Source organism: Acipenser ruthenus, chromosome 1, assembly GCF_902713425.1.
Source record: "Acipenser ruthenus chromosome 1, fAciRut3.2 maternal haplotype, whole genome shotgun sequence".
NCBI lineage: Eukaryota > Metazoa > Chordata > Actinopteri > Acipenseriformes > Acipenseridae > Acipenser > Acipenser ruthenus.
The window spans coordinates 17,082,081-17,110,078 of NC_081189.1; the positions used below are offsets into that span (position 1 = coordinate 17,082,081).

General features: G+C 37.2%; 1 protein-coding gene and 1 long non-coding RNA gene across 6 annotated transcripts in view; one reads left to right on the forward strand and one right to left on the reverse strand.

Moving 5' to 3' along the window:
- Positions 1-1,114, reverse strand: part of LOC117403522 (uncharacterized) — a 94,290-nt gene extending 93,176 nt beyond the window's left edge. The window contains exon 1 of the long non-coding RNA XR_009314711.1: positions 771-1,114. This is a non-coding gene — a long non-coding RNA (uncharacterized LOC117403522). The remainder of the gene's footprint in view (positions 1-770) is intronic.
- LOC117425413 (cAMP-specific 3',5'-cyclic phosphodiesterase 4D-like) overlaps positions 1-27,998 on the forward strand; it is a 354,582-nt gene that overhangs the window by 82,882 nt on the left and 243,702 nt on the right. Inside the window, exon 1 of one of the 5 annotated variants that reach the window (XM_059012616.1) lies at positions 5,607-6,339. The exons of 2 other annotated variants lie outside the window; for them this stretch is intronic. In XM_059012616.1, the coding sequence (XP_058868599.1) occupies positions 6,017-6,339 (323 nt within the window). In that variant the 5' untranslated portion in view covers positions 5,607-6,016. Of the gene's footprint in view, positions 1-5,606; positions 6,340-27,998 lie in introns of those variants that run through there. 2 more of the 5 variants (XM_059012688.1, XM_059012628.1) reach the window with 2 other exon arrangements.

Genomic DNA, 27,998 nt, shown 5'->3' on the forward strand with positions numbered 1-27,998 from the left:
AACAACAAAAAATAAATACCAGACACATTTCTTCTGTATTGCTGAGAGTGATTGCATTAGGCAGGAAGGAGTTTCTCTCTGGCACTGCAGTGCTGAGTGGGAATGACTAAATGTACCAATAGAAAAAGAAAGGAAAGCACTCTATGTCAAGTTTAATGGATATATGCAGCAGTTTTTCCATTCTTCAGCACAGAATATTCTTTAATCCTGGTCCAAATGTTTTAGTTAGAAACAGGGCAGAGAGGAATCATCACCATAGGCTTACTACTTGTCTTCAATTCAAACATCTGAAACAGGCTAGACAAGGTACATTATTGATTTAGTTATTTATAATGATCAAACTTCCTAACTAAGGGAGTACAAACATTATGCTTAACATTTGTTAAGCACAAACACATTGTGCCTCTGGATTTTATTAAATGTGAGATTTGATTACATTATAGGTAAAAAGTACTGCAAAACTGTATGTACCACATTATTTCCCTGTCTTAAGTCCTATTCAATCCAACAAGATTTTTTTTTCAGGTTTTGCAGTAAAATGTAATGAACTGTTCTGTTTTAGTACAGAATTGTTTCATCCTTTTTTAACTAGCACCAGGTTAAACAGCCAGTACAAAGCCCTCAACACTGCAGGAAATGCACTTCCCACAAGACTTCCATCCATTCCAGACAGTTTAATGAGCAGACACTGGGATTACAGAAGTAATTCCCATTTAATAGGGTTTAAGTTGTTAGGTATTAATTAAAATAGAACAAAACATGTTACTTACTGTGAAAGATTCCACTTGTTGAAAGGTTCATTTGCCCCTTGGATGCAGACCCAGGCACAAGATTGAGGTATTTTAAGGCACTTTCATGCATTGTTTTTATTAATTACAGAAATAAAAGAAAAATAATCAAAACAAAAACCTAACTCACACATGGAGTGCTAACTAAACTTTTTAAAGAACAAAACCCTAAACTATAAAACCGGACAGCTAAGCCATTTACTGGTTGCAAAACACACAGTTTTTGCAAACACAAGCAAAAAGGTTGACACGCTACCTTCTTCTAAACCACACTGGTTTCTTCTCCATGACAGACTCTCTTCACACAGACTGGAGACTGCCCAGAACAAACATTTCTGCCCTGTTATATACCTGCCTGATAATTACAGGCAGGTGACAGCAATTAAATAAACTAATGACACCTGTGTCTGTGCGAGCACAGCCACACCCACACACATGTATATGGCAGGGACAGAAATTAACCCTATCCCTGCCAGCCACCAACATATTTTCTTCAGGCAGGGATTTGCCCTGCCACACTTACACAGCACAAAACAAAAGCTTTCTACACCTCGGCTGAGTGCTAATCAATAACAGTCTGACTGTGATTTAATATAGAACAAACATATCAGATCAAACAAACCAAACCCATTCATATTTGATCTGGTTTTATCTTGTCTTACTTTTCACGTTAAAGGAAATTACTTGGAAAACTTGAGTAACTACACACTCCTAGTGAGGATTGCTCTGTTTTTCAGGGTGCTTTGATTCTGCAATGCATATCCCTTAACCGATTAGACAAAGTCCATACCAGGAAAAGCATGGTGCCACATCCAGTTTTGTCCATCTGACTGGAAGAGAATATATTTCAATTTTTGCAGTCCACAAGGGTTTTTCTAATCCCCATTGTTGCTTCTCAGTATACCATGATAAAGGGGAGTGTGCAGTCCCCATAGAGACAGGGGCTAGTGGGCAGCTGCTTGGTCTTGGAATCTCAGGTCTGTGCTGCTAATGTCTTAATGTCCCGTGTAAATCCTGAGTAATGGTTAAAATGCCAGGAGGTCTGTCTGCATGGACTAATGTATACTGATGATAAGCCAAGAATGCATTCAAGATCAGTGATCACTCGAAATTGATTCTTAGCAAGCCCATTGAAGGCTATGAGGTCAATCAGTGAATCTTGAATGAATAGGATGCTGTGGCGGAGTGTCCCGCCCCTATATATATATATGTGTACTGTTTACTTATTTGTATTATTGTTTGCGGCGCGGATAAAAGCGCCGCATATTTGTTATTGTTTTAGATTTTAAAAACCTTGTGAGGATGCGCGACTGATCAGCTACTGATTAGCTGACAGTCACGCATCCTTACTAAACTCGTGCAGACGGTGACCATCTCCCGAGTTAATTCATTGATTAATTGTTGCTAATCGGGAGATAGTCACTATATATGAACCTGCAGCTCTCTACCCTAGCGGGGAGTGTACAGAGGAGAGTACGGGAGAGCGAGCAAGGAGAGAGAAAGCCAAATAGAAACAACTGCTAAGCGTGCTAGTTTTTACCAGCACGAGACTTATTTGTTTATTTGTTTGGCCAACGTGCCCTTTTGTTTGTTTGGTGTTTGTTTTGTTCAAATCTTTTGTTTTTGTTTATTATTTAATAAAAGGAGCTGAACGCTGTAGCGCTCGGTTTCACTCCGCCACAGATGCAAATTCAGATAGTATAAAGTAGGGGGGTGCAGAGGAGACAGGGCTTGTACTCACACTCATACACAGAGCCTTCATACTTGTACATGTACTTTTACTTAGCTTGACTTGGGGGGTTCTAAAATGGGAAGTGCCATAAAATCGGATTTGTGGCCCTTCCAAAGTGCCCAGATAGTTCTTAAAAAGTATTTGACTGTGATTTGGGTAGTTATGAAGTCCTAATGTGTATTTCTATCACCAGAAGTGGTGAGCTAACACCAGAGGTGCCCTAAAATAAGTACAACTTACAATCCTTGTACTTGCATAATACTCATAAAGGCTGGCATGGTATGAATACTTGCTTATACTCTTGACGGATACTCTTTATGGAACACGACTCATCATCACCGCTCCTGATTTCCTTTTCAAAGCTTTTCACGATAAATCTGCCCCGTTGTGTACTGTTCTTAAATGGTTTATTTTAACCATATTTTTCCTCAGTGAGCTGTTTCTTTGGTAGCTTAAAATCACCTGCATCACTTCCAAAATAGCTCTCAATAAATTATTCTAAAAGGGGTTTTAAACTCTCTGTAATTATGTTTTTTTTCCCCCCAAGTGCAAGACTGCATTGTGTTTAATATAGATCCCACTTTCAATTTCCATCATCAGAAAACCTTGGACAATAAAAAGAGGAATGAAAGATACTGCAGCAATATTTCCTTGTTAGAAGAACATCACTTTAAAATATTAGAAATGTAAAATAAGTGTTTGATTACTGAATTAATAAGAATATTACTAATAGATTTGTAATGGTATATTAACATTACATGTTAGTACCATTCTAGAATACAGACATTACTCCTCACCAGTATCAACAAAAGTCACTTCCAACACTTGAATCCAATACTGAGAATTTAAAACCCATGTGTTCTGTCAGCTTCTGGACATTGCAGAATAAGCATTCTCAGTTTAAGCAATACGCCACAACATTATGTGTACAAATCACACTACACTGTTGTCAAATAATCAGGTGCACAGTGCAAAAAAGTCCCTATTCTTACAGTTACAAGGCTGAAAAAATGGCTGCAGTTATACTGCCATTCTGTAAAGAAATGTTATGTTTTTTCTTTTAACAGAATACTCACATTTCTACACATTTTAATTTAAATATGATGCCTCAGTATCTATTACCAGACCATAATAACTCAGGCAAGGATGCTGTCAGCACGAATTCATCCCTTGCTCGCAGCCACACAAACAATATTTATTTTATTTTAATCAATTGATTACTGAAATGACTGTTGTTTCTTAACTGAGGTAGGATTAATGACCTGTTGGTGCTGAAGTCTGGGGCTTGACATGGCGAAACAGACCGAATATTTTTAAATAAACAATTACGGAAAATGTTGGTTAAAGAGGCCAATGAACTAGTAAACAGAATTTTCAAACCTGACATAACACTACCCTACAGTTTATCTGGAGATTACAAGGGGCTGCAGAAGGCCCACAGGTTTACCATGAGGATCATTGATGTAACACTACCCTAAACAAACTCTGCAGACAGTTCTTTGTATATATATATATATATATATATATATATATATATATATATATATATATATATATATATATATATATATATATATCTTTGGGCGAAGAATGATAAAATAGATAAGGGTGACATCATGTGTCTCCCCTTTGATTGAGTATAAAATGGGTTGCCGTAAATATGTTTATAATAAGCTGTGGCACTGAAAAGCAATAAAAAATATTGGTTCCTTACATGACAAATGAATTAGAAGCAATTTTAAAAGAAAATATTACTTTAATTGGAACAGATTTATTGTACATCAATCCATACTGGCCTTATTTTCTGCAGAATCACAGCACACAAAGAAATGAGTTCTTCCATCTATTATTAGTCATATACATATACACCCAGGTCCAATACAAATACACCCCTTGCTTGAATCACTGCATTTTTTCTATCAAGTAATTTACTCACTGTGAAGAAAAATATTAAAAAGAAGTACTCAGCCAGGCTTTCTATTTTTTAGCTCTGCTGAAGGGCTCAATCGTTAACTTTTACTTTGGATTTAGTGTGTAAGTGACCAAGGTTGCTCGAGAAGCATTGATTGTGATTTGGCAATGCTACAGCAACGTGTCTTTGTAATGAAAAGTAATACACATTAATGGACAGTAGTCTTCAGAGACTGAAAAAGAATTAACAGTAAGTAATTCCCATCAGGATATTAGTGAATTCGAGATTGGTATGAAATTATATTACAGCTTTGAATGTTTTGTGGTACAAATACATTAAATTGTATGACCTTGATGATCTTAATAAAACAAACGTACTTTACTGTATTTAACATGCTCCTATACAACTGCTAAGAGTTTCAAACCTTTGCTTAAGGTACTTTAAAAAAAAAAAAAAAAAAAGACATACTGTATAACGTAACAGATAGTTATTCATTTTAAAAAGAATCCAAGGTAGCAACTAATTATTTAAAAATATCTATTAGAAGAAGATCTATCTATCTATCTATCTATCTATCTATCTATCTATCTATCTATCTATCTATCTATCTATCTATATATATATATATATATATATATATATATATATATATATATATATATATATATATATATAGTACATAATAAATCTAAAATAATAAATTATCGTAACATTTGGGGAAAATCATTATGTTTTCCACCGCAGCATCACCTTTTCATCATCTTTTCCGTCGTGACCACAGTACTTGTAAAGGGCAGTTTGTTTCCTCAGAGACGGTGTGTTTTTCTGGGGGCGTTCATGGCCAGAAGGCACCAAGCAGACTCACTCTTAAGAGACAAACACAACTTCAGCAAAAACAGAGCTTTGTGGAAAGCGATCATAGAAATTGATTTTCAAAGCAACATGAAACAACATCGTGTAGCCTGGCTGACAATAAGTCAGTTCATAAAGACAGCTGCTTCGAACAAATCTAGTTGCATCTCAGCCAACTACATTAAGCACACGATGCACGTTTCCAAACGTTGCTTTGAAAAACCAGCCTTACTTCTTCAAATGATAGCTATTGGAAAGAGGGTTGCTGGAAGGTGAAGCGAGCATTTCAGATTGGAGAAACTGTTCAATAGCGTGAACAGCAGTAACTAAAGGGAAAATGAACGACTTCATGCGCACAAAACCTAATATAGATAAAGGATAAGAATATTTTAAGACAGCTGTCGATAGTTTCTTTTTTAGTTGCTGTTGTACCTATATTTAAATAAAAGAAGACGAGACACAGAAAAAAACAACTTTGTGAGGGAAATAACAACAACAAACGTCTCGTTAAAAAAAACTGATCTGGAGATGATGATTAGTCAAATTGTACTTTTGAAACAAACTTTCTGTTGAAACGCTATACTGAACGTGACGTAATTCAAAAAAGGAGCTCTCCAACTTTTCAGCACTATACAGCTGCTCAGTGCGCTGTGGTTTGAAAACGTGGACACGTTAGACTTCTATTTGACACCGAATCATTTTCTTTGATAAGGGAAAACTTAAGCAATAGGGATGGATGCTGGCAGCAGTGAAGTCACACCGTCCCTGGTTGGCAGCAGCAGCAGCAGCGGCAGCAGCTCCAGTGGAAATAAGAAAGCTCCAAAGCATTTGTGGAGGCAGCAGCACCACCATTCGCTCCTACATTACAATCAGCACCACCATCATCCGCGTGGAACAAGGAACCGCTACACGGTGAGACAAAGAGGCTTTTCTGACACTGAGAAATACCTGTGCCCCAGAACGATGGACCGAACATACGCAGTTGACACCGGACACCGACCCGGTTTAAAGAAATCCAGGATGTCATGGCCATGTTCGTTTCAGGGACTTAGACGGTAATTATTTTTTTTTTTATAAAGTTAAACGTGTGTGTAGGTTATTGTTTTGCTATGTAACGTTTTTTAAGGTCTAAGTAAAGCAATTTGATCAAGAGGTTTTGAAAATATGTGGTTTTATCTTAAAATATAACTTTCTACCGGCTTACTACGTTTAGATAAGAAAGTGGTGGTATTTTTTAAGTCTCGTTTCTACTTGAGAGGTCTTCTTACCATCTTTGTGACAGTAGATGTGCAAGAAAAAAACATATTTATTTACAGGTATAACTTGGGTGTGGATGCATTGAACAAAGAAAACACTTGCAGTTCTCTTCACAGGACAAAAACAGTACACAACTGTTTCATTTAAGGTGCTTTATAAACAAAGTAAATTAGTAATTGTTTATAAATGAGTGTACTTGAGAAGAGATCGCTTTTCTTTTTCTACACGGTTGAGAAAAAAACTCGGTTGATTGTATACTGTTAAGCGTTATTAAATCACGTGTACGCATTTTATCACATTTTTTCTTGGACACTCGCTTTGTATTTGAGGTGTAAAAGGCAAACGTGCACAAGTACAACGAACAGGACTGTGAGCGTGAGCATTCAGTAATAGTATGTGTTTTTATAGGCTTTCTATTCCCGATCGTACCCTACAACATGTATTATCGTGAAACCGAGAGTGTGACATTTTCATTTAATATTTTTTTTTTGTCGTTTATGAACAATAGACTTCATCATAAAAAAACAACAAAACTTTTACAATTCAAATCTCATTGTACTGTATTTACGCGTACATGATACAGTACATGGTATAATGACGTTGTGATAAGCCTGTGTGATGACACGGGTGCCAGACTTGCATTGTCTCCAGTTTTGATTTATACCCTTTTCTGGCGGATGCATTTTGTTTTCCATATGGAAGGTGGGTTGACAAAATACATTCCCCTCATTTTTTTTTCTCCAATAACCATATCCTACAAACTACACAACGTAACACGTTTTGCATTTGGAGTTGAACAGTTAATAGAAGCTACAGTATAAATACATATCATATAGCTGTATTTCCGTTCAAGGTGAAATAACATTATGCATACCTGGAAAACACGCTTAGCAATGCTCTTAAAATAAGCTGGAACCCTCTGAATTGCATTTAAAGGTATCAGCAGTATTTTAAAGTCGATGGGGTTATACTGCAGTTCTGGAAAATACGACTGTAAGCTCATAAAACGTGCTTAGCTTTTACAGGAGATGAGGCAAAATAAGATTTAGATTACAAACTACAAAACCAAAGAAGTAATGAAATGTGTGGTCTCCGTAGTACAAGTACAGCTATGGCCAAAAGTTTAACATCACCTAGAATTTTAGGATTGAAACATAATATAAATAAATAAATAAATAAATAATGCATTTAGCTATTTTATTTAGAATCATGCAATCAAATAAACTACTAAATGCTATTGCAGAAGGCTACCTGAAGCCACAATAGTAGTACAGTATATGTTCAATTACATTTTTGTCAGTTTTCCGTTAAGTATATGGACAACTACAAAGCTGTATGTAATTCAATATGATTACATAACATTATTCAGCAGGTTTCATTTGACTTTATGAAGGAAAATTAGTTAATTATAGAGGGTAATGCTTAACTTTTGACCACAGCTGTAGTTGTAGTACAGTATTAGTCTTAGTAGTATACATTTATTTTAACATTCTTGTAAAAAGATAAGATTTTTTTTTAATCAACCATAGAATAATTAAGAGGCATACACATTCATATATTGTTCTTCCCTCAGCTCTCACTAGATGGCACTGTTAAAATTGATGGCTCTCTAGTAGACTAAGACTAAGTAAATCAGCAATGAAAACTGTATTTTAGTTTTTACAGTCAAGTCTTTAGTTGCTTTTCATTAATTCCCAAGATGCATCTTTTTCAACATTGCTGAGGTGAAAACCCCAAGGTGCCCTCTCCAGATGGTGGGATAAGGAATGAAATACAGGGTGATTAGAAAGTAAGTTTACCACATCAACGCATACTTTCTAATCACCCAGTATACCTCTCTCAATTATTAAAATGAATTATACAGACCAGCTACTTGATCAAAACGTGTACTTGTTTCTATGATGTGTCTGCTTTTTTCTTTTCTTTTGGGGAAATGGTTTTTCAGTTTTTTCTCCAAAGAAATTGCTATATCACTCTTCAAGTTCATCACTGATTTACTGTAGGTTCTTTTTCTCTTTTTTCAGTGATTTAATAATGTGTTGGTTAATAAAGATGTTTTCTTTTAATTACAAAAAAATGCTGCATTTCTGGGACATGAACATGATTGACATAAAGAAGTAGTATTTGCTTTGCAGACAGTTATATGTCATCTTGATAAATATCCTTTCAGCAGTCATACACTAGCAATTTCAGATTTCTGCAAACATCTACAGAGCTACCACATTATAATGTGGTTGTTGGGGTCCATAATTAGGAGGCAGCGATATTAGTTTTTCGCCTAATAATGAATATTGGCATTTTTGTTCCTGAAATGTTTTACAATGCTGACAAGCCAAATTAATATTGTAGCGTACGGTAGAAAATGAAGGAAGGAGGCACACATACACAGTTTGCAGGTCCTCAAATCTACAGTTTACTGGGACGATTATTCCCGGCCTCTATTAGCCTGGGCCACATCAAAAACAAAAAGCCCGCCTCACACAGCTCGACTCAAGCCGTCCCGACTCATCTCATCTCAACTGGTCGTACAGAGTCTGGATGAATCGTAGCATGAATCGTAGCACGTGTGCGTGCCCTAAAAATCAAGATTATGCAGATTTCAGTCGAGATGTCTTCAGATTTGAAGATTGAACATGTTGAATCTTTTTCAGACACAGTTTCGTTCGGATGTGATCAGTCTGTCTGTGTGCGGCGGTTGCCAACCAAGACTGACTGAGACCGATTAGTCATAAGGATGTCAACCAATGGTGAAGCAGGTTTAAGTGACGTAGCTTGTCATGTAACTTGTCATACAAGATGGCGGAATATTGACAGCTTTAGTTCCACAGGTAAAAATACATTTGTTTTGTCCCGAATTCATAAATACCAGATATGTGCACATTTGAATAGTTTTTTTAGGCATTTACAAATCAAAGGTAAATGTTCAATTTACCTGTTTATTATCAGTCTATTGGCAGCCTATATTTTCTTACTGAGCGAAAACAGAAGTAACTGGTGCGTCGATCTCCAGTAGGTCACAAATCACAAGCCCCTAGATCCACACGCTGAGAAAAAAACTCCAAAGTCAAATAAAAATCAACAGGTTGGATTTTATTTACCACAGGCTAAAGTGTAGACAAACAATACAAAAAGTCAAACACTGCCTGAAATCTTTGCACGGTGTAAATGGTCAATAGCTAAATTAATAGGCTAAGCGCTTCTTTTGGTTGCCTTGCGGCGCTGTCGCTATGTTGGGCTAAGTTAAAACAAAAATGTGTACAGGGCAGTATTAATTAAATTTGCATACATAGTAATCACCAGTATATAGTTGTGGTCAGTAATTCAGTCTTAGCAGTGTGCGACACCCAGTCGGGAAAAACTCAATTGTGACGTCAAACCAAAACTGAGCACAACTGATCGCAGAATCTGTGCAAACTCAGATGAGATGAGTCGGGATGGCTTGAGTCGGGCTGCGTGCGGCGGGCTTAACAGTATAAATCCCAGGTCGTTACAATATATACATTATAATAGAAACTGCTATTCCACCAGTTTAAAGTTTACACCACTCTTATTAAAATTGTATATTTTGTATAATAAATGTTGTAAACTGTAAATAAATAACACAGCATCCAAGGACGTTCATACAGACGTGTATAAAGTTTCTATTACAATTCATCCAAACATAATTCACGATAAGATCACCAGGGCCACTTAGCACTAGAACGACCACATTTATAAGCATACCTAGAACAACCATGAGCAGTCAATTTGGCTGGCTTATTAAAAACAACATAAATATTATAATGAAAGGACAAACAATTGAATATAAGTTTTATAAGTTTTATTCAGGAACGTCATATAAAGCATCTACACAACCGAAACATTGTAAATAACTGGACGTTTGAACAGAAATGTGTTTATATACAGACATATTACATAAAGTGCAACCTCAAAAAAACAGTAAAAATTAAATAAACAAATATTTGAAAATAAATTTGTGTATATTCAGGTATATCATATACATAGAAAACTGTACAACTGAAACAATGTAATTTAAGTGTGCCAAGGTCGGACTGGAAATAACATTAGTAGAGTCACGCGACAAATGCGTAAGGGCGGCAGCACCTGTGTTGAAAACTGGAAGAAAGTGGGTGGCAAAGAAAGCCGTGGAAGATGCAAAGGTTGCCCTTCGAATCAGTGATATAATGGGGCAAGTTCAGCATGGAAGAGGGGGTCTTGGTCTCAGTTCAGCTCCTCCTACATGGCACAAGGCAGCCCCAGCTCAATGGAGGAAGCTGGTAGTCAACAAGGTGCAAAAACAGGAGGAGAGGATGAGGTGCTTCAAGGTCATTTCCCAGGCCAAGCAGAGCGAATGGATGAGATGGGAGTGTGGAACAACGCAAGATCGGCTGGCAAGACCTATGGACAATGGAACAGAGCAGGATCAGTTTCCTCATCAGGTCAACATATGATGTTCTCCCATCACCACAGAATCTAAACCTCTGGTAGGAGAGGATCCCTCATGTCCTTTGTGTTCATCACCTGCAACATTAAGGCACATTTTGAAGGATATAAGGTGGGTCTTAGCCAAGGACGGTTTACTTGGCGCCATGACCAGGTGCTGCGATGTTTGGCCTTCGCATTGGAAGACAAGCGTAACATGACCAATAAGTTGCCACCAGTTCCATCGAAACATTACACACAAAAGACAACATTCCTCCACCCAGGAGAGCAACCGCCAAGAAAAGGTGTTAAAACCAAGCCTCGCCCAGGACAACTGGAAGCTGCTAGAGACTGGAAAATGCTGGAAGATGTTGGTCAACGGCTTATTTTTCCACCTGAGATTGCCACCACTAACCTTCGACCAGATATTGTCTTGTGGTCTGGAACAGCACGTCTTGTTCACCTGGTAGAGTTAACAGAGCCATGGGAGGATGCTGTAGATGAGGCGTATGAGAGAAAGAAACTATGCTCAACTAGTTTTATATTTAGCGGTCAATTTGACCGCTCCAGGTCGCAATAGATATGACAGTATTCTTTGTTTGTCAGGGTAATTAGTACATATATTTAGGAAAAGTCAGGGAAGAACAGCTCTGTATCTTAAACACACGCACCGCAATTTAAATTTAAATTCTAAAAACGGTCAAAATGACCACCTTGGTCATTCCAGTGTTAGAATATCTGGGGGAAATGAGAGCCACGACTTTAAGGTGTTATAACTGATTCCGCGCTGTAACAGGTCTATAGCAACCTGGTATTTTCTGTAGGCAAATAAAAAAGTATGCACCAACAATCGATCATTCAGTATCCTCTATATAATCATTTACAAACAGTGACATGCATCACTAGATATCCCATAGAATGTGCTGTATGGAACATTCAAAAATAAATTTGATTTATAATGTAGTCTAACCGGGCGCCTGCGGGCTTGCCTGTAAGCTGCCCGAGAGCTGCGTTGTCCTCCGACGCTGTAGCTCTTGGGTGGCTGCATGGTGAGTTTGCAGTGTGAAAAAAAAGCGGTCGGCTGACGGCACACGCTTCGGAGGATAGCGTGTGTTCTTCTTCGCCCTCCTGAGTCAGCGCAGGGGTGGTAGGTTGAGCTGAGCCTAAAAAATAATTGGCCATTCTAAATTGGGAGAAAAATATAAAAAATAATTGGCAACGACTAAATAAAATAAAAAAAAAAAAAAACTGCTTACAAATAAAATGGAGGAAATTGCACTTTGGTGTAATCTCGCACAATCTCTCAAGAGGGAGGGCTGTAATTGAATCCACTCTCGCACTCATCACCCGCATCAAATGTGCGCAGGGATTCCTTGTGCATTGATGAAAGCACTGTGACATATATGAAGGCCATTGAAAAATGTAGTACACTGCAGGCTCTGCAGTCAAAGAAAAAAACAAACTATGTGTTTATGTAAAGGGGTTCTGAAATGGTTTCAATGCATTTACAGTATTGTGAAGAAACACTGATTAAAATAGATCATCTTTTTTTAATAATTACCTGTTTTTTCAGAGGATGGGATATGTTTTTTCTGGCTTGCATGGAGGTGTAAATTAGCATATTTCTCTAACTGAATGTCCAGTTATGGTTGGAATGAAAATGCCATGAACAAATTAACTCTGGGGCAATTCATAAAATTTCATTTTCTTTCTTGTGGAAATGGTGTTGCATTCTAATACATTCTGGTGCACATTCTATAGAGCTGCACACACACATATGCTTGAAGCCCACTGTTAAAGAGCCATTTCAGACCAATCAACATGACTGATGATATTTTTTCCCTCAGCAAAATTATTACTTAATGTCAAGGTTTTGTCGTGTTTCTGTCAGAAAAGCTTCTTTGTCTGCCATTCAGAACACCTACAGTTTCTACAGTATGGTAGGCTATCCAAACAAAATATATTATTGAACAAATGAAAACACTATCAAACATTGGCCTCAAAGTAAAATCCATGAAGTTGACTGTCTATATATTATGAAAGATTGATTTTTGTGGGTACCGTTTACAGGCTGGTGTATTGAGGGTACTGTAAATTATTTTACTTCACTGGACATAAAACATGAGACTGCTTCTTCTAGCTTCTTTTAGCTGCCATTGTAAGCTGAAAGCTGAATTGCTTGGAAAAGAGTGTTTCAATGATTGTGCAGTGACATCTCTGGGCATATTGTAACAAGCACAAAACAGTACAAGGACTTTAAACATAATTAAATGGCAGTCTGAAGTGAAGCACCTTCTTAATAACGTGCCACTCAAACTCAATAACGTATTATACTGTATATTTGTGCTGAGAGTTTTAGATAATGTTTTCCTATTCAAGGCTTCCCAACGAATGTTTGTTTTTAACTTATCTCGTTTGGCATCAATTTTGCACTGACTCTAAATCAAATGACGCTGCGTTGCTATGCAGATACAGAGCTTGATATAGGAAGGTATGACTGTGTTCCACATGAAAGACTAGATTTGTACACAGCAAATCAAGAGCCAGTATTCCACATCTGCTCATTTGTGATATGCATCACTACTCGGCCTTGCACTGAAATAACCCCCTAGGACCAGAACTAAGTCGTTCTGCTGAGCTGTGAAAATTCATATATCCACACTCAAAAATCAAATAGAAGGTTAAAAGGAAATAAAACAGAATACACCTTTGTTAACCAGTCAGGAAACTCCATTTCAGGGTGTTTTCATAAATTCAGATACTGTAGAATATCTAAAAAAAACCAGAGGGAATCTGGGCAAATCTGGGCACTAGGGAAACGGTAAATAAATACGTAGTTTAAAAAAGTTTCAGTGTTTAAAACAACAATGAAAGCACTGAGGTTGACCTTGTCTAGTGCAGTCAACAGGGTTCTATTGTTTAAGTATGTATTGTAGAGCTGTGGTGACCAAAGTACAGATTCAAATCTTGTAACAATTTATAAGTAGGACAGAAGCAGAATGTATATCAAGAATAGCGAGAGCAATCTATATAAGACAGCTGGATGCACACTTAGGGGTAGATGTAAGTATAGGGGCAGTGCAAATAATTGCAGATGCAAAATTGAAATTGCATTGCGGCCAGGCAAATATTTTGCACTGCACCCTTTGTAAGCTTAAGAGCAATGCAAATTACTCATGATAATGAGGGTCTCAGTGAGCGCATCGGTCTATTTAGCAGCCGCACTTGCTGCCCAGAGGTGACCGAGTTAGGAGTACAGAGAACAGTAGGCGCTGTACGACATTTGTGGAGCACTACAATATAAACCAACAAAATAAGTAGTGTAGAGAACACAGCACTTTCACATGTGCTGGGATAGTGATCCCTAGATTGAGACTGGAGTCTAGCTCATCCCTCAATTCAGCTATTAGGTCTAGGATGACCTGTGGAGTGAGATGATAATGCTTTACCACCGTATCCTCAGTCATCCCAAACATTATTCAACACTTCACTCATAATCGAGCACACAGTAGCACTGCTTCAGCAGGTGGTGGGAGGGTATGAGTTGCTCCTCCAATTAAAACCAGGGCTCAGACTACATCACCTGTCATTGCTAATACTGTGGTTATAGAGATAGGAGTTTATAACGAAATCTAATCTCCTTTGATAAAAAAAAAAAAAAACAACCTCTCTGGGCTCCTCCAATTAAAACCTGTGCTCAGATCATATGATCTGCAGCTGCTTGTACTGTGGCTAATAGCAGATTGGAGTTTATAACGGTGACTTGCCTCCTGTGAGGAGCCAGTTCTGCTGTTAATATAGGAATGTTTAATTTAGGGTTTTGGTTAAAATGTATTTTGTTCTTGCATTATAGACAATATTTTTGTTTTTGTTGTATTGAACACTATTACATTATAATGCTACACACCAATATATATATATATATATATATATATATATATATATATATATATATATATATGTATTGTGGGTGTCATTTAATATGTCCTGTATGAAAACTTTTCTTCGAATTCCTCAGGAAGCTAATGACGCTTCTTTGAAAATGGCTGCCTGTATGTCATGGATGATTCGAGATCATGCAGTAACGTTTTTGTTTGTCTTTTCTCAGTGTATTTGGGCAGTGACAGCTTTGTTAATCTTTTCTCGGCAGTAAGTCACGTTGCTGCTTCTGTATTCGGGCAGTGACGTCTTTGTTCGTCTTTTCTCGGCAGTCAGTCACGTTGCTGCTTGTGTATTTGCACAGTGACGTCTTTGTTAGTCTTTTCTCAGCAGTCAGTCATGTTGCTGCTTGTGTATTTGCACAGTGACGTCTTTGTTAATCTTTTCTCAGCAGTCACTCACGTTGCTGCCTGTGTATTTGGGCAGTGACGTCTTTGTTAATCTTTTCTCAGCAGTCAGTCACATTGCTGCTTGTGTATTTGCACAGTGACGTCTTTGTTAGTCTTTTCTCGGCAGTCAGTCATGTTGCTGCTTGTGTATTTTGGCAGTGACGTCTTTGTTCGTCTTTTCTCAGCAGTCACTCACGTTGCTGCCTGTGTACTCGGGTAGTCACGTCTTTTGTTGCCGATTTTAACACAGGCATCACTATACTGTACTCGAATTTAAGAGGCAGGATATTTTTTAGAATAATTTTTTTGTTTTGATTTAAAGTGCGTCTTAAATTCGAAGAAATATGGTCATTGGTTGTTAACATTGGTTGTTGACTTATTAATACATGACATTGTTTAAGTATATTCCTATATGTATATGTCCTTAGAAAGAAACAAAGCCAATGCAATTCATTTTCTGAACATGAGAAATGAAACAAAATATTAACATTCAAAGCTTAAAAGGATGACAATCAATGAAATGTCACATTGTATTAAATCAAATGTTAATTGTGGTGTGAATTAACAAGGATTTATAAGATGCAGCCATCTGTATGACATTTACCATGGCTCACTGATGGAAATACACAAATCAGATACAGTGTCTGAAAAAGATTGCTACAAATCACTAGTGAAAATGACAGAAATGATATACAATTTGATTGAATGGGTACGCAGTTTACTCTAAGAACACTAACCCATCGTCAGTGTTCACACTATACAGTACACGTTACAATCAGAACAATAAGTGCTTTAAAATGCAAAACATGATGAGCGTTTGTTTTACTGTATAAGCTGTGCAACATACTCCAAACAGCTGCTCGTTTCAGAGGGGCACTCTTCAAAATATTTGCTTTCAAAATTGTATTTTACTAGTAATCAAAAAAAGATATAAAAATTTAATTGGCACCAAGTTATGCAAACAAATATTTGAGGAAGGTTTTAAATTGTACTCATCCAGCAGAAAAGACCAGCCTTGTTTAAATTATGTTCTGACTTTTGGTTAATTGCATACCGTGGCTCCAGCGGTAGAATATTAATGAACCAGTGTTACCTTTCTGTGATTTTCATCAGCATAACAGAGGAAGTAATGTCAAAGATATTCTACGTCGCAGAGCATTTGAGCAGGAAAAGTGAACCTGTGTTCTCATTATTTTACGTTCCTCAGTGGGATGATATATTTTTTAAAGAAACCCTACCACTCATATCCACATTTAGCTTTTAAAATGTTTCATTATTGACATTCCCCTTGCTAAATAATCTTGAATGACAATGCAGTGGCACTGCAACGGAATTGTATGTGCTTTGGGGGCAATGGCAAAAGGTCAGCTACACTGTAATAAGCCATTGGTAAAATGGAATGTGGTGATTCTCCCTAACACACTCTAAATAAACTGGGGTGGGATTAAAATCGCCTAAACGAATCCCTATGCTGAGCACTCGGGTCCCGGTTAACACACACGGTGATCACGAGTGGTTGCTTTGTTGACTCACCCTGGTTTGTACGCACAGTCGTGAGGATTCCCAGCCCGCTTCCAGCTTGCTGACAAAGAACAACAAAATGGAGAACCAAGAACAAAGGGCTTGGCTTTCCAACCCCCTTTTAAAGGCAGGTGACTAGTGTTAATTTGTTATCAAGTATGCAATTGACACCTGGCCACCTACTGCACATTCCTTTCAGTTAGGCAGGGAGGGAAGTTTAATCTCCCTGTCCTGCCATATAGAAAATGATATGCTTTTATTACAAAAAATCAAACAAATCCCACCAAACCATATTTATAATGAAACAAAATATTTTACAGGGGCAGGCCTCAGCCCTGCCACAACTGGTTTCAAAACATTACTAATCTGTGACACTAATAATCCATTGCACTACCATGGCACCATATTAGTACTATTGTGCAACCAAGTCAAACAGATATACACACATACAGTATACTGTAGCAATAAGCAATTTTATTTACAGATTACTTTGTCATTTACAAATTGCTATAGAAAGCCATATAAAGGACTGGAGTACTTGAACAACATACCAAGTTAATTACATAGCGAATAAATATTACATCAGCTGGATCTATGTAACAATATTAAATGGACTACAATATAATCTGCTTTAAACCCTGTTATGCAGAATGTGTAATGAAGTGGTATCATACAGCACGCATGCTTGTACTCTTATTCTGAATGACCTTGTAGACCGCATGCTATTACTGCTGCAGTTGTTTGTAGTCAACGTCTGGAGTCAGCTGCTGTCGCCATTGAAATAAATTAGAAAAATGAAAGATAATGGTAAATGAAAAAAACAAATAGTGTAGGAGTTTTTATCCTGCCTGCGTGGGTGTTTCAAAGCCCCTGACGTCAAAAACAATAACCAGTTGAGCAGAGGTTCACCTGCTTGAATGGACAAACCGAATCTCAATATTTCACCTCGCAGACGAGCCCTCATCTGCGTACCTGATGAAGTATTAGACGGCTCTGTTCATTTCTGAGTAGGATAACAGAAATGTATGGTTCTGCATGGATAATTAAACAATAATTAATTTGCTAGGGAATACTCTGTTGTGTCCTGATGTTGGGTTTCTATTTTTATCATACAGTAGTTGATGAATACATACATGTGGATGTTCTCTTGAATAAAATATTGTGAATCCTGCCGAGTTGCCAGTTTCATTATTTAGGAAAAAAAAGGAAATGAGCTGGAGGCTTTTGTGCTCTACCCCCCTGGTATTGTATCAATGCATTAATCAAAAGCATACTGGTGTTGTTTAATTTATACAATTATAAAAAGACTGTCTGTCAACGCCACCAGTCCCCAAAGAGGGTGCATTAAAACCTCTCTAGCTGTCACTATGCTTTCACTGGTAGGGTCTGCTGTGATCATGTCTGTGAATGAAATGTAAACTGGCGGCAGGCACTAACAGCAACCGCATCTTTCTTCTCTACCACTCTTCCTAAAGCCCATAGATTTTTTAAAAGATGTCCATTCCCAAACCATGGTGATGCTCTTGATATTGCCTTGGAAATGTTAGGTTTGATTAACTTCAGGGTCCTTTTCTGTTTTCCATGCCAATTTCTTAGCATATTATATATTTGGTTGTTTAAGCACTGATTTTTTTTTTTGTTTTTTTTTAGTTTTGTGACAAATAAAGTAGTCAATTTTTAGGCTTGCTGCTCTTGAGGTTTGCATTCCTCTTTTCTATTTAGACTTCACTCAGGTTTATATTTCGGGTCAATTGCCAGTCTGCTAAACAACATATAACTCATGTGCTCAAAAGTCAACCACATAAGTATATATAGAACAGTGTAATCCACAGAACGTTCAGGGTGATGTGTGTAATGTTCTTATATAAAACAATATAAGAATGAATACACATTAAACCATGTGTATTATCACACAATAATATAACTTGAGTTGGTTTTGGGCAACAATGCACGAGAGGCGCAAAAACCAACCCACATTATTGGGTGATAATAATATATTCTGACCCATATGGTATTTTATATAGTCTATGTTTCTTAAAGCATAAAGAGGCAGAAGTGTTAAAGGGACTAGGAGCTCTTAAAATAAACAAATCCCCTGGGCCGGATGAGATCCTCCCAATAGTACTCAAAGAAATGAAAGAAGTTATTTACAAACCGCTAACCAAGATCATGCAACAGTCTCTTGACACAGGGGTTGTACCAACAGATTGGAAAATAGCAAACGTAATACCAATCCACAAAAAGGGAGACAAAACTGAACCAGGTAACTACAGACCAATAAGCCTGACTTCTATTATATGTAAACTTATGGAAACTATAATAAGATCCAAAATGGAAAATTACCTATATGGTAACAATATCCTGGGAGACAGCCAGCATGGTTTTAGGAAAGGGAGATCATGTCTAACTAACCTACTTGACTTTTTTGAGGATGCAACATTGAAAATGGATAACTGCAAAGCATACGACATGGTCTATTTAGATTTCCAGAAAGCTTTTGACAAAGTCCTGCATAAAAGATTAATTCTCAAACTGAACGCAGTAGGGATTCAAGGAAATGCATGCACATGGATTAGGGAGTGGTTAACATGTAGAAAACAGAAAGTACTGATTAGAGGAGAAACCTCGAAATGGAGTGAGGTAACCAGTGGTGTACCACAGGGATCAGTATTAGGTCCTCTGCTATTCCTAATCTACATTAATGATTTAGACTCTGATATAGTAAGCAAACTCGTTAAATTTGCAGACGACACAAAAATAGGAGGAGTGGCAGACACTGTTGAAGCAGCAAAGGTCATTCAAAATGATCTAGACAGCATTCAAAATTGGGCAGACACATGGCAAATGAAATTTAATAGAGAAAAGTGTAAAGTATTGCATGCGGGCAATAAAAATGTGCATTATAAATATCATAAGGGAGATAGTGAAATTGAAGAAGGGAACTATGAAAAAGACCTAGGAGTTTATGTTGACTCAGAAATGTCTTTATCTAGACAATGTGGGGAAGCTATAAAAAAGGCTAACAAGATGCTTGGATATATTGTGAGAAGTGTTGAATTTAAATCAAGGGAAGTAATGTTAAAACTCTACAATGCATTAGTAAGACCTCACCTAGAATATTGTGTTCAGTTCTGGTCACCTCGTTACAAAAAGGATATTGCTGCTCTAGAAAGAGTGCAAAGAAGAGCAACCAGAATTATCCCAGGTTTAAAAGGCATGTCGTATGCAGACAGGCTAAAAGAATTGAATCTATTCAGTCTTGAACAAAGAAGACTACGCAGCGATCTGATTCAAACATTCAAAATCCTAAAAGGTATAGACAATGTCAACCCAGGGGACTTCTTTGACTTGAAAAAAGAAAAAAGGACCAGGGGTCACAAATGGAGATTAGATAAAGGGGCATTCAGAACAGAAAATAGGAGGCACTTTTTTACACAGAGAATTGTGCGGGTCTGGAACCAACTCCCCAGTAATGTTGTTGAAGCTGACACCCTGGGATCCTTCAAGAAGCTGCTTGATGAGATTCTGGGATCAATAAGCTACTAACAACCAAACGAGCAAGATGGGCTGAATGGCCTCCTCTCGTTTGTAAACTTTCTTATGTTCTTGTGTTCTTAAAAGTGAAAAAAAACAAAAAAAAGTTATATATTTATTGTTTGTCAGTTTTTCAGCTGTGTGGCAGAGTGTCCCGCCCCTATATATTTATTTATTATTATTTGTATTTTTGTTTGCGGCGCGGAGAAAAGCGCTGCGTCTTTTGTTATTGTTTTTGTATATTTTAAAAACCTCGTGAGGATGCGTGGCTGATCAGCTACTGATTATTTAACTAGCTGACAGTGACGCATCCTTACTAAACACGTGCAGACTGTGGCCGAGGGGTAATAAGATAATTAACAGCTAGTTAACCCCTTGGCCAGAGTATAAGAACCTGCAGCTGTCCGTGCTGCGGGGGTTGAGTGTACAGAGGAGAGTACGGGGAGCGGACAGAGCGAGGAGAAAAAACTAGAATTAAAATCTTTTGTTTTGTTTATTTAGTTAATAAAACATTCAGTTTCACCCGCCCATCCACTGTTTTGGTCCACTGTTTTGGTTCAGTTACTTCCTGGTCCGTGACGTCACCACGCCTCACCACTGCAAGCCATCCTGCCACAAGCTGTCAAAATCTTATAGATTAAAGTAGAATAATGTGTTTTATTGCTATTGTTTTTATTCATAAACTGCTGAAATAATGTATAAAGTATAAAAATGTAACCCCTCCATCCGTACCCAGTTTATTAATGCAGGAAACTGTGGGACGGGTTGCTGAGCAGATTCACCAGGCTTGGCCCACATGGTTAGATTATATGACGTACAGAGGATATTTTGCATTGCATTATTTTATTTTATTTCTCTTGTTTTTCACACTGAATGCAAATATGACTGTGTGAGGTTTATATCAGCAAGTGTTTTTTTTCCTAGTATTTTCATTTTTTTCTCTCTTAAAAAGGTCTCCTATAATTCTTGACATTGGTCTGAACCATATTTTTTGTGAGTTCTTGTCATTGTTTGGGTGAATGTCCGTGTTCTTATTTAGAATGTATTATAGCTAGTTGTAATGAGAGTGATAATGGCGGTGGTTTGTTTTTAAATGAAGCTTCTTAAATGTAAGAATATATTTTTTGCAGGTACTTACGTATATACATGAAGATTACAAGGATTTACTTTTTCACTATGGTGCGTTCTGCTTCCATGGCAACGTGGAACATAGAACTATATTGCACCAGATTGTGCATATAGTGCTCTTGCTGCCTATGATTTAATCAGTCGTGCCAGGTCCTATTCACACATCTTTAACTCATGAGTTACTCTGAAGTCTGTTTTTATGAATAATATAGAGTATAACATGTACTGTATGAAAATGTTGTTGGCTTCTTTAACAACAGTTTCAGTTGAACAGAAAATCCTAGATGAGTCCTTTTGAATCAGTTAAATGACTGCTCACTCTCCATCTGTTTTTTTCTGTATGTTTCCCATCTACGTTCAGTCGCCATCTGTTTTGCAAAGGGGGCTGTACAGTACTATAATTGCTGAGGCGCACTTAAAGAAAGCACTGGGGTCTTCAATTAATATTCCATTTTTTCATGATGCACATTAATTCAGTCCCCAACACTGAGTCTCTGGGGGAACATCTAATACTTTGTCAATGGGAAACTGGCTTCAGTATTTTATAAAAGCCACTGCTAAATATACAAATCCTATGCATGACTGTGTAAGTGCCAAATGTACAATTTTATGCTATAACGCTTCCATCTTTAATATTTTTAGAGTAGTGCTACTTATTAGTATTCGATTCCAAGTGATCTGCAGATAAGAGATCCCACGTACTGTATGTTACATTAATCAATGTTTGTTACAGAAATGTTAATACTATCCTAAATAAAATAATTGGAACAGTATAATATTGCCAAGAAGCAACTTAACTGCAGGTCATTGTTTTGCTTGAAGCAGGTTCTTGCTAGTTTCATACAGCTTACATAGTTTTATTCCTTTCAGAAAGTGTGCATTCACCTTTGCCTGTCCACTAGCTTTAAAGTCCAAAGGGCTTTAAAACAGTCTTGAGTTTTTAAATGGCTGGAAGGCAATCTAAGTGCAAAATGTTACTATACAGTATGCTGTATCATTTCAACATCCTAAAGACATATGACTTCAAATGCATGGTGGGTTGACATTCCGGGGAATAAAAAAACACACTTTATTTGACAGTAATATTTTTGCTAATGTATGAGCTACTATTGTTAGTAGAGCTACTAAGTAAGTTATACAGCATACAACCATTGGTTTATTGTGCATACAGGATGAAGATTGTAGTACAGTGCTCCTATGTAGAGATTGGAGAAAATGGTGCTCTTTGATAAAGTACAGTCATATCAAAAAATGTATTACAGTACCGTGCTTCATTTATGTTTTTTGCAGTATCAAATGAAATGAAATGATGTAATGCGTCAATCCAAAAATATTAATACATCAGTCCTCATTATTTTACTTGATTTTCTTTCTAAAAAGGTTGAACTGCTGCTGTATTTAAATACAATGGTTCATTTGAATAGGCGGCTGTTGTAACGTGTTATTTTCATTTATTTTCGCTTTAAGTTGATGGTCCACCTTTTTCCAAAGCTCTATTTAACTATTGTTGCACCTGCGGCACACACATTTCCAATCATTTTTTATTTGCATTCAGATTTGATTGCAGTGAATTATCTATTTACAAGGAGGAGGTGAAATGCACAGTATAATACATGACAGAAACAAATAATTTGATTTTAAATATGAACAAATTCAAAGTTATGGGTTTCTGTACGACCAACATCTTAAGTTAAACATATAGAATGTCAAATATAGTTATACACATTATTAAATCAGCCATGGTCTACCAGATTGCAAAATCAAACACATGTTTAAAAGCTTACAATAAAAAAAAAATCCACAATAAAAAAAAAAAAAAGTCAGCTATCATTGGCTTGACGGTTTTATTGTTGAACCTTATTTGGAAAACAGTGAGGCCAACTGCTTCTTAATGCAGCTATTGCTGTCGATCTGTGAACAATGTTAAACATTATTAATGATAACATTTACTCCTGAGCATACAGTAGATTTCAGTTGTATGTTTAACTAGGGATTTGACCAGAGACTCACTTACAATGATATGCAAAGTGTCTGGTTTTAATAGCTTTGCTCTTTCAAGCATAACTAATGTGTGTTAGCGTAATCTACTACCGAGGACCATGTTCCCTGGTAACGGGTAGCACACCACTGTAAAACTGAGAGAAGTCAAGCATGGTAGTACATACACATATACACATGGTACACCACACTTACATTTTAAACTATATCATGAGAATTGAGAACTTTTTCTATAGTCCTTTCAATATAATCTTACATTTCTTAGACATGTGGTTATAGATTGAGATAGCGGGCTACACCTTCAGAATCCTTCCCTCAGACTGGAGGAAACTTGCAACAAGACTTTAATCCGGTACAGCAACTGTACTCTTTCACAGTACTTGCTTGTGATTGGCTGAGATATTAAGGCCGTATCTGGGGAAATTATTTTCCAATTCTGAAACTGTGCATGGGCATTTTCCCTATCATGCTTTTCTTCATTCGTGAACGCAGACCACAGGAGCTTATTTTTTATGGTACTGACCAGATAAAGTACTCCTCGTATGTTTGGTGTGTGGTATTTACACTACTGACATATTTTGGGCCCTATTTTGAAGTCCAAAGGCAAGGGCACATTTTCAGAAATAAGTACAATATAAATGGTGCAGTTTAGAAAATAAATATGAACAAAATATATTTTTTTATGGTATTCAGCAGCTCTTCAGTAAAAAGCAGAACCTTGGGACTTGCCCATAGACAATTGCTTTGCATTTGTTTTTAGATTGCATGAGATATTAGTTAGTCAGTATAGCCTAGTTGTTTTTGAGGGATGTTTTTTTTTGTTTGTTTGTTTCTTTAAACAGTGACCTTAGACAGAACATTCGTATTAAATGTTTCTGTATTCGGGCCAAATAATTAATCTCAGTAACATTTATTATCACTCTCCATATGTATGTGCAGTCTTCTAGCCTGTAATCCAAAAAGAAACAAGCATTCTTTCTGCAGCATTTGTGGCACTGGTCATTTCATTTAGACACATTTTTTTTTTTCACACAGGGATACAACTGGTGTACGGGTACAGTATAACAATAGCATATGTCTTGTTAGCTTTTAATTTCAACAGAAGATTGGTTCTCTCACTGCTGTATTTGGCTGAGCTTTTAAGCAATATATATTGTTAAGTGCTTTCATGAGCATTTGCTGTGGATGTGGTCAAAGTGACCTACGTTGTCATAGTACCTTTAATGTCATGTCTTGTTATTTGTGTGGGGGTTAGGGATGTTTTTCATAGAATGTGGTTAAGTATGCTGAATAGTGAATATGCACGTGTTTGGTGACCTGAATAGTATACAATATACTATTCTGATTACTGCGATCCAGGATTCTTCAAAGGGGAAGTGAATGCTAGGTTGGGATGGAAACTGTATTCTGTCAGGTCTCCAGAATACCAGAGTACCAGTGCATGCAAACATGACAACTGTTACAGAAACCTATTTCATGGGTGAAATGGATAACAAGTGTCCCACTCAGTTGTTCTACCGTACATTGTTAGTCGACAGCAAGCAAGGACGATTGTTCACTAAGGGCTAACATGGGTAAAATGGGTAACAAATGCCCCACAGTTGACTTACGTGTATTAATCTGTTCAGTACTGATTGGAGAGCTGTGTACTTTAGTGTATTGCTTAGCAAAACAATTGTACCACCTAGGGAAATCGAATGCACTGTACATTCATAGCTGAGCACCGTTTTGAACACTACATGTGGAGACTAGCGATGATGCTCCAGTAAAATAGACTTGCTGCTGCCAAGGGACATATGTGTAGGACATTGCATCCTTGGATTTACTGCACTTAAAAATTGCAGCAGCTACATAATCCTTTGCTGTTTCATAGCAGACTATGAATTTTAAACGAATTCCGTTATTCACGGTGTGTGATGTTGTACTCTCTGTTCAGTTATCTTGGTACTGACGGAGGTTTCTACAATAATATAACACTTCTGGGCTTGTTTTATAGTAAAGCAACACCACACTATGGCATATATGTTATTCTTCAGGTTATATCTGGACACCCAATTAATACTTTAACTACAAAAAAGGTATTAAAAGCTTTTTGCACCAGTGTTGAGGGGGAGGGGGTGCGACTGATTGTTCCAAACTATATCACACAGACAGCTTGCAGCGGTGGTGCATTCAAGGGTATACGCAAGAAAATGCAGTTCACCCACTTTTAATTTGGGCAATATAGCATTTAACACACAGTTTACTCATTTCTACTCTCCTGTGATACGCAAATCCTGGGTTAAAGACAAGGTATTTGAACAGTGCGCATCTGTGTTGGGTTGCTGTGCGCGAGACTGACAGCTGAGAGCTCCCAGTCAGAACTGCAGCGCGAGCAGTGGGGCGTGGCCACTGGACTGCGTGTTCTGTTTGTGTGTTTGTGTGTATGTGTGAGTGATCTGTGACTGGTTGTTTATGTTATGTTAATGTTCTGTTCTGCACACTGGACCTGCGGGGCGGTGCCAGTAGCCTTCATCCTAGCCCACGAAAGGACGTTCACGTGAAGCGCACCGTGGGTCTGTGACTGTTCACACGTGGCAGCACCTGAGAGGGAAAGGACTGTATGGGGGGGGCTCTGGTTGGCTGAGGGCCAATAACAATATATCTGTTCATGTTTATCTGTTCAACTCCACCAAACAGGGGCATTTACCCATTTTTTTATTTACCACTACACCACTGACTTGCAGGCTACGAGTTCCCTGACACTTTTTAGTGAACTGCACAACAATACAGTAAGGTTACTGTTCTAACATTCATATTTAAAAAAATAATAAAGATTTTAAACTACAGTGCATTTCCCAAAAATGCAAATAATACAAAGTTATTAGAAATGTGTAACAGCAGGATACATTTTTTTCAGGAACTGAATTGGGTTTTAAAGCAACAAAATAACAAAAATATATTTTCATAAACCATATGGGGCTTTAGAACTTAATGGGAAATGAAAGATAATTGATTGTGCAGAGATCGCTTGCATGAACAGACAGCAATTTGACCCACTGAACCATTCAGCCTGATAGAAATCTTTTGAGATTTTCACTTACTGGTAGTATTTTAAACTTGACCAAATATCATATTTCTCTAAGGCATTTAGAAATTCTGATTCATGCTGAAGCATTTACATTGTACTGTTTCACCCAGAAAATCCAGAGCACTTTTTTTTTTTTTAAATTGGTCTTCCTGCAGTGATTTAAAGGACATATCTCAAACCCCAGTGCACTAGAGCAGACATCTTGAAAATAACTTTGAAACAGACTTCAAAATTATAAGTGTAAAAAGTTGTCAGGATGTTAATGAAAATAAAAAATACAGGTACGTTATTTAAACAGTTGTAGCAACATGTGGGGGACGTATAACGCTATATTTTTCGAAACCCCTGCTACTTACTCTTTAAGTTAAACAGTAATCATATGAGATACATACTACATAGGATACAGCAAAGGTTAAGTAATGTTATTGCCTTGAACACTACAGGGTGTTCTGCTACCCTTTAAAAGCAATGAGCTTCACTTCACTTCATCGATGATGAATGGGATTGCACAACTAGTGCATAAGATAAAGATCTGACATCAAATGAGATGAAGTTTACATTTTTCTTATTAAAATATTGCAGCATCTGTACTGTATATCGCAAGGGCAAGTCTCATACACAGGAGTATATTGTTTTTTGTGATCGGAATTATGCACATAAATTTGCATTTTCTATGGGGTAATGTATTGTATTGCACGTTTCGCATTAGGAATGTATTATTTGATTGAGTGTTAGGAATGGAGCCCCTTGTTGTGGATGGATGTTGCAGGCCTATTGTTACTCCAGTGCATATTTTACATGTTTCAAAATACATCGTACTTCATCCAAATGACTTAGCCTGAAGCAGTTACCATAAATATATATATATGGTACACAATCACTGTTGGCAATCAAAGGTTAGTCATGTCATAGCAGCAAGATATTCATATAGATACATACAAAAAATGTCTTCATATGTTTGAAAGCTAACAAAATAACTCTCCTAAATTGTCCCCAGCGTTTACATCCATTCACGTTATAGGTCCATAATGCACCGTTTTGAAAGGAACATGTTTTAGTAAACTTGTATTTCCATTTTAAAACAAGATGTCTGGCATATTTCACCTGGAGAGTGAAACTGTCCCCACCCCTTCAGGGTCTTCTTTTCTGTCAGCACAACCAACCAGCTGCGTTATTGTGATCAACGGGTATTTTAAATAAACCCAATGAGCCATACAGTTATTTCTATCTGATTTATTAATAATTTTGATAAATGAGAATGCATACTTAGTTGAACACAACTAGAAAAACAGGATTAGACAAAAATCTAGAAACACCTGGAAAATGTAGAATGTTCTGTGAAGAGGCTTTCTTCATATGGTTGTAGTTTGCCATTTTAATGGTGTTCCAGAGCTTTGTTCTATAATAGTGTAGCGTGCACGGGGGAAGGCAGCAGCAGGGCTGGTAGGTGATGTAA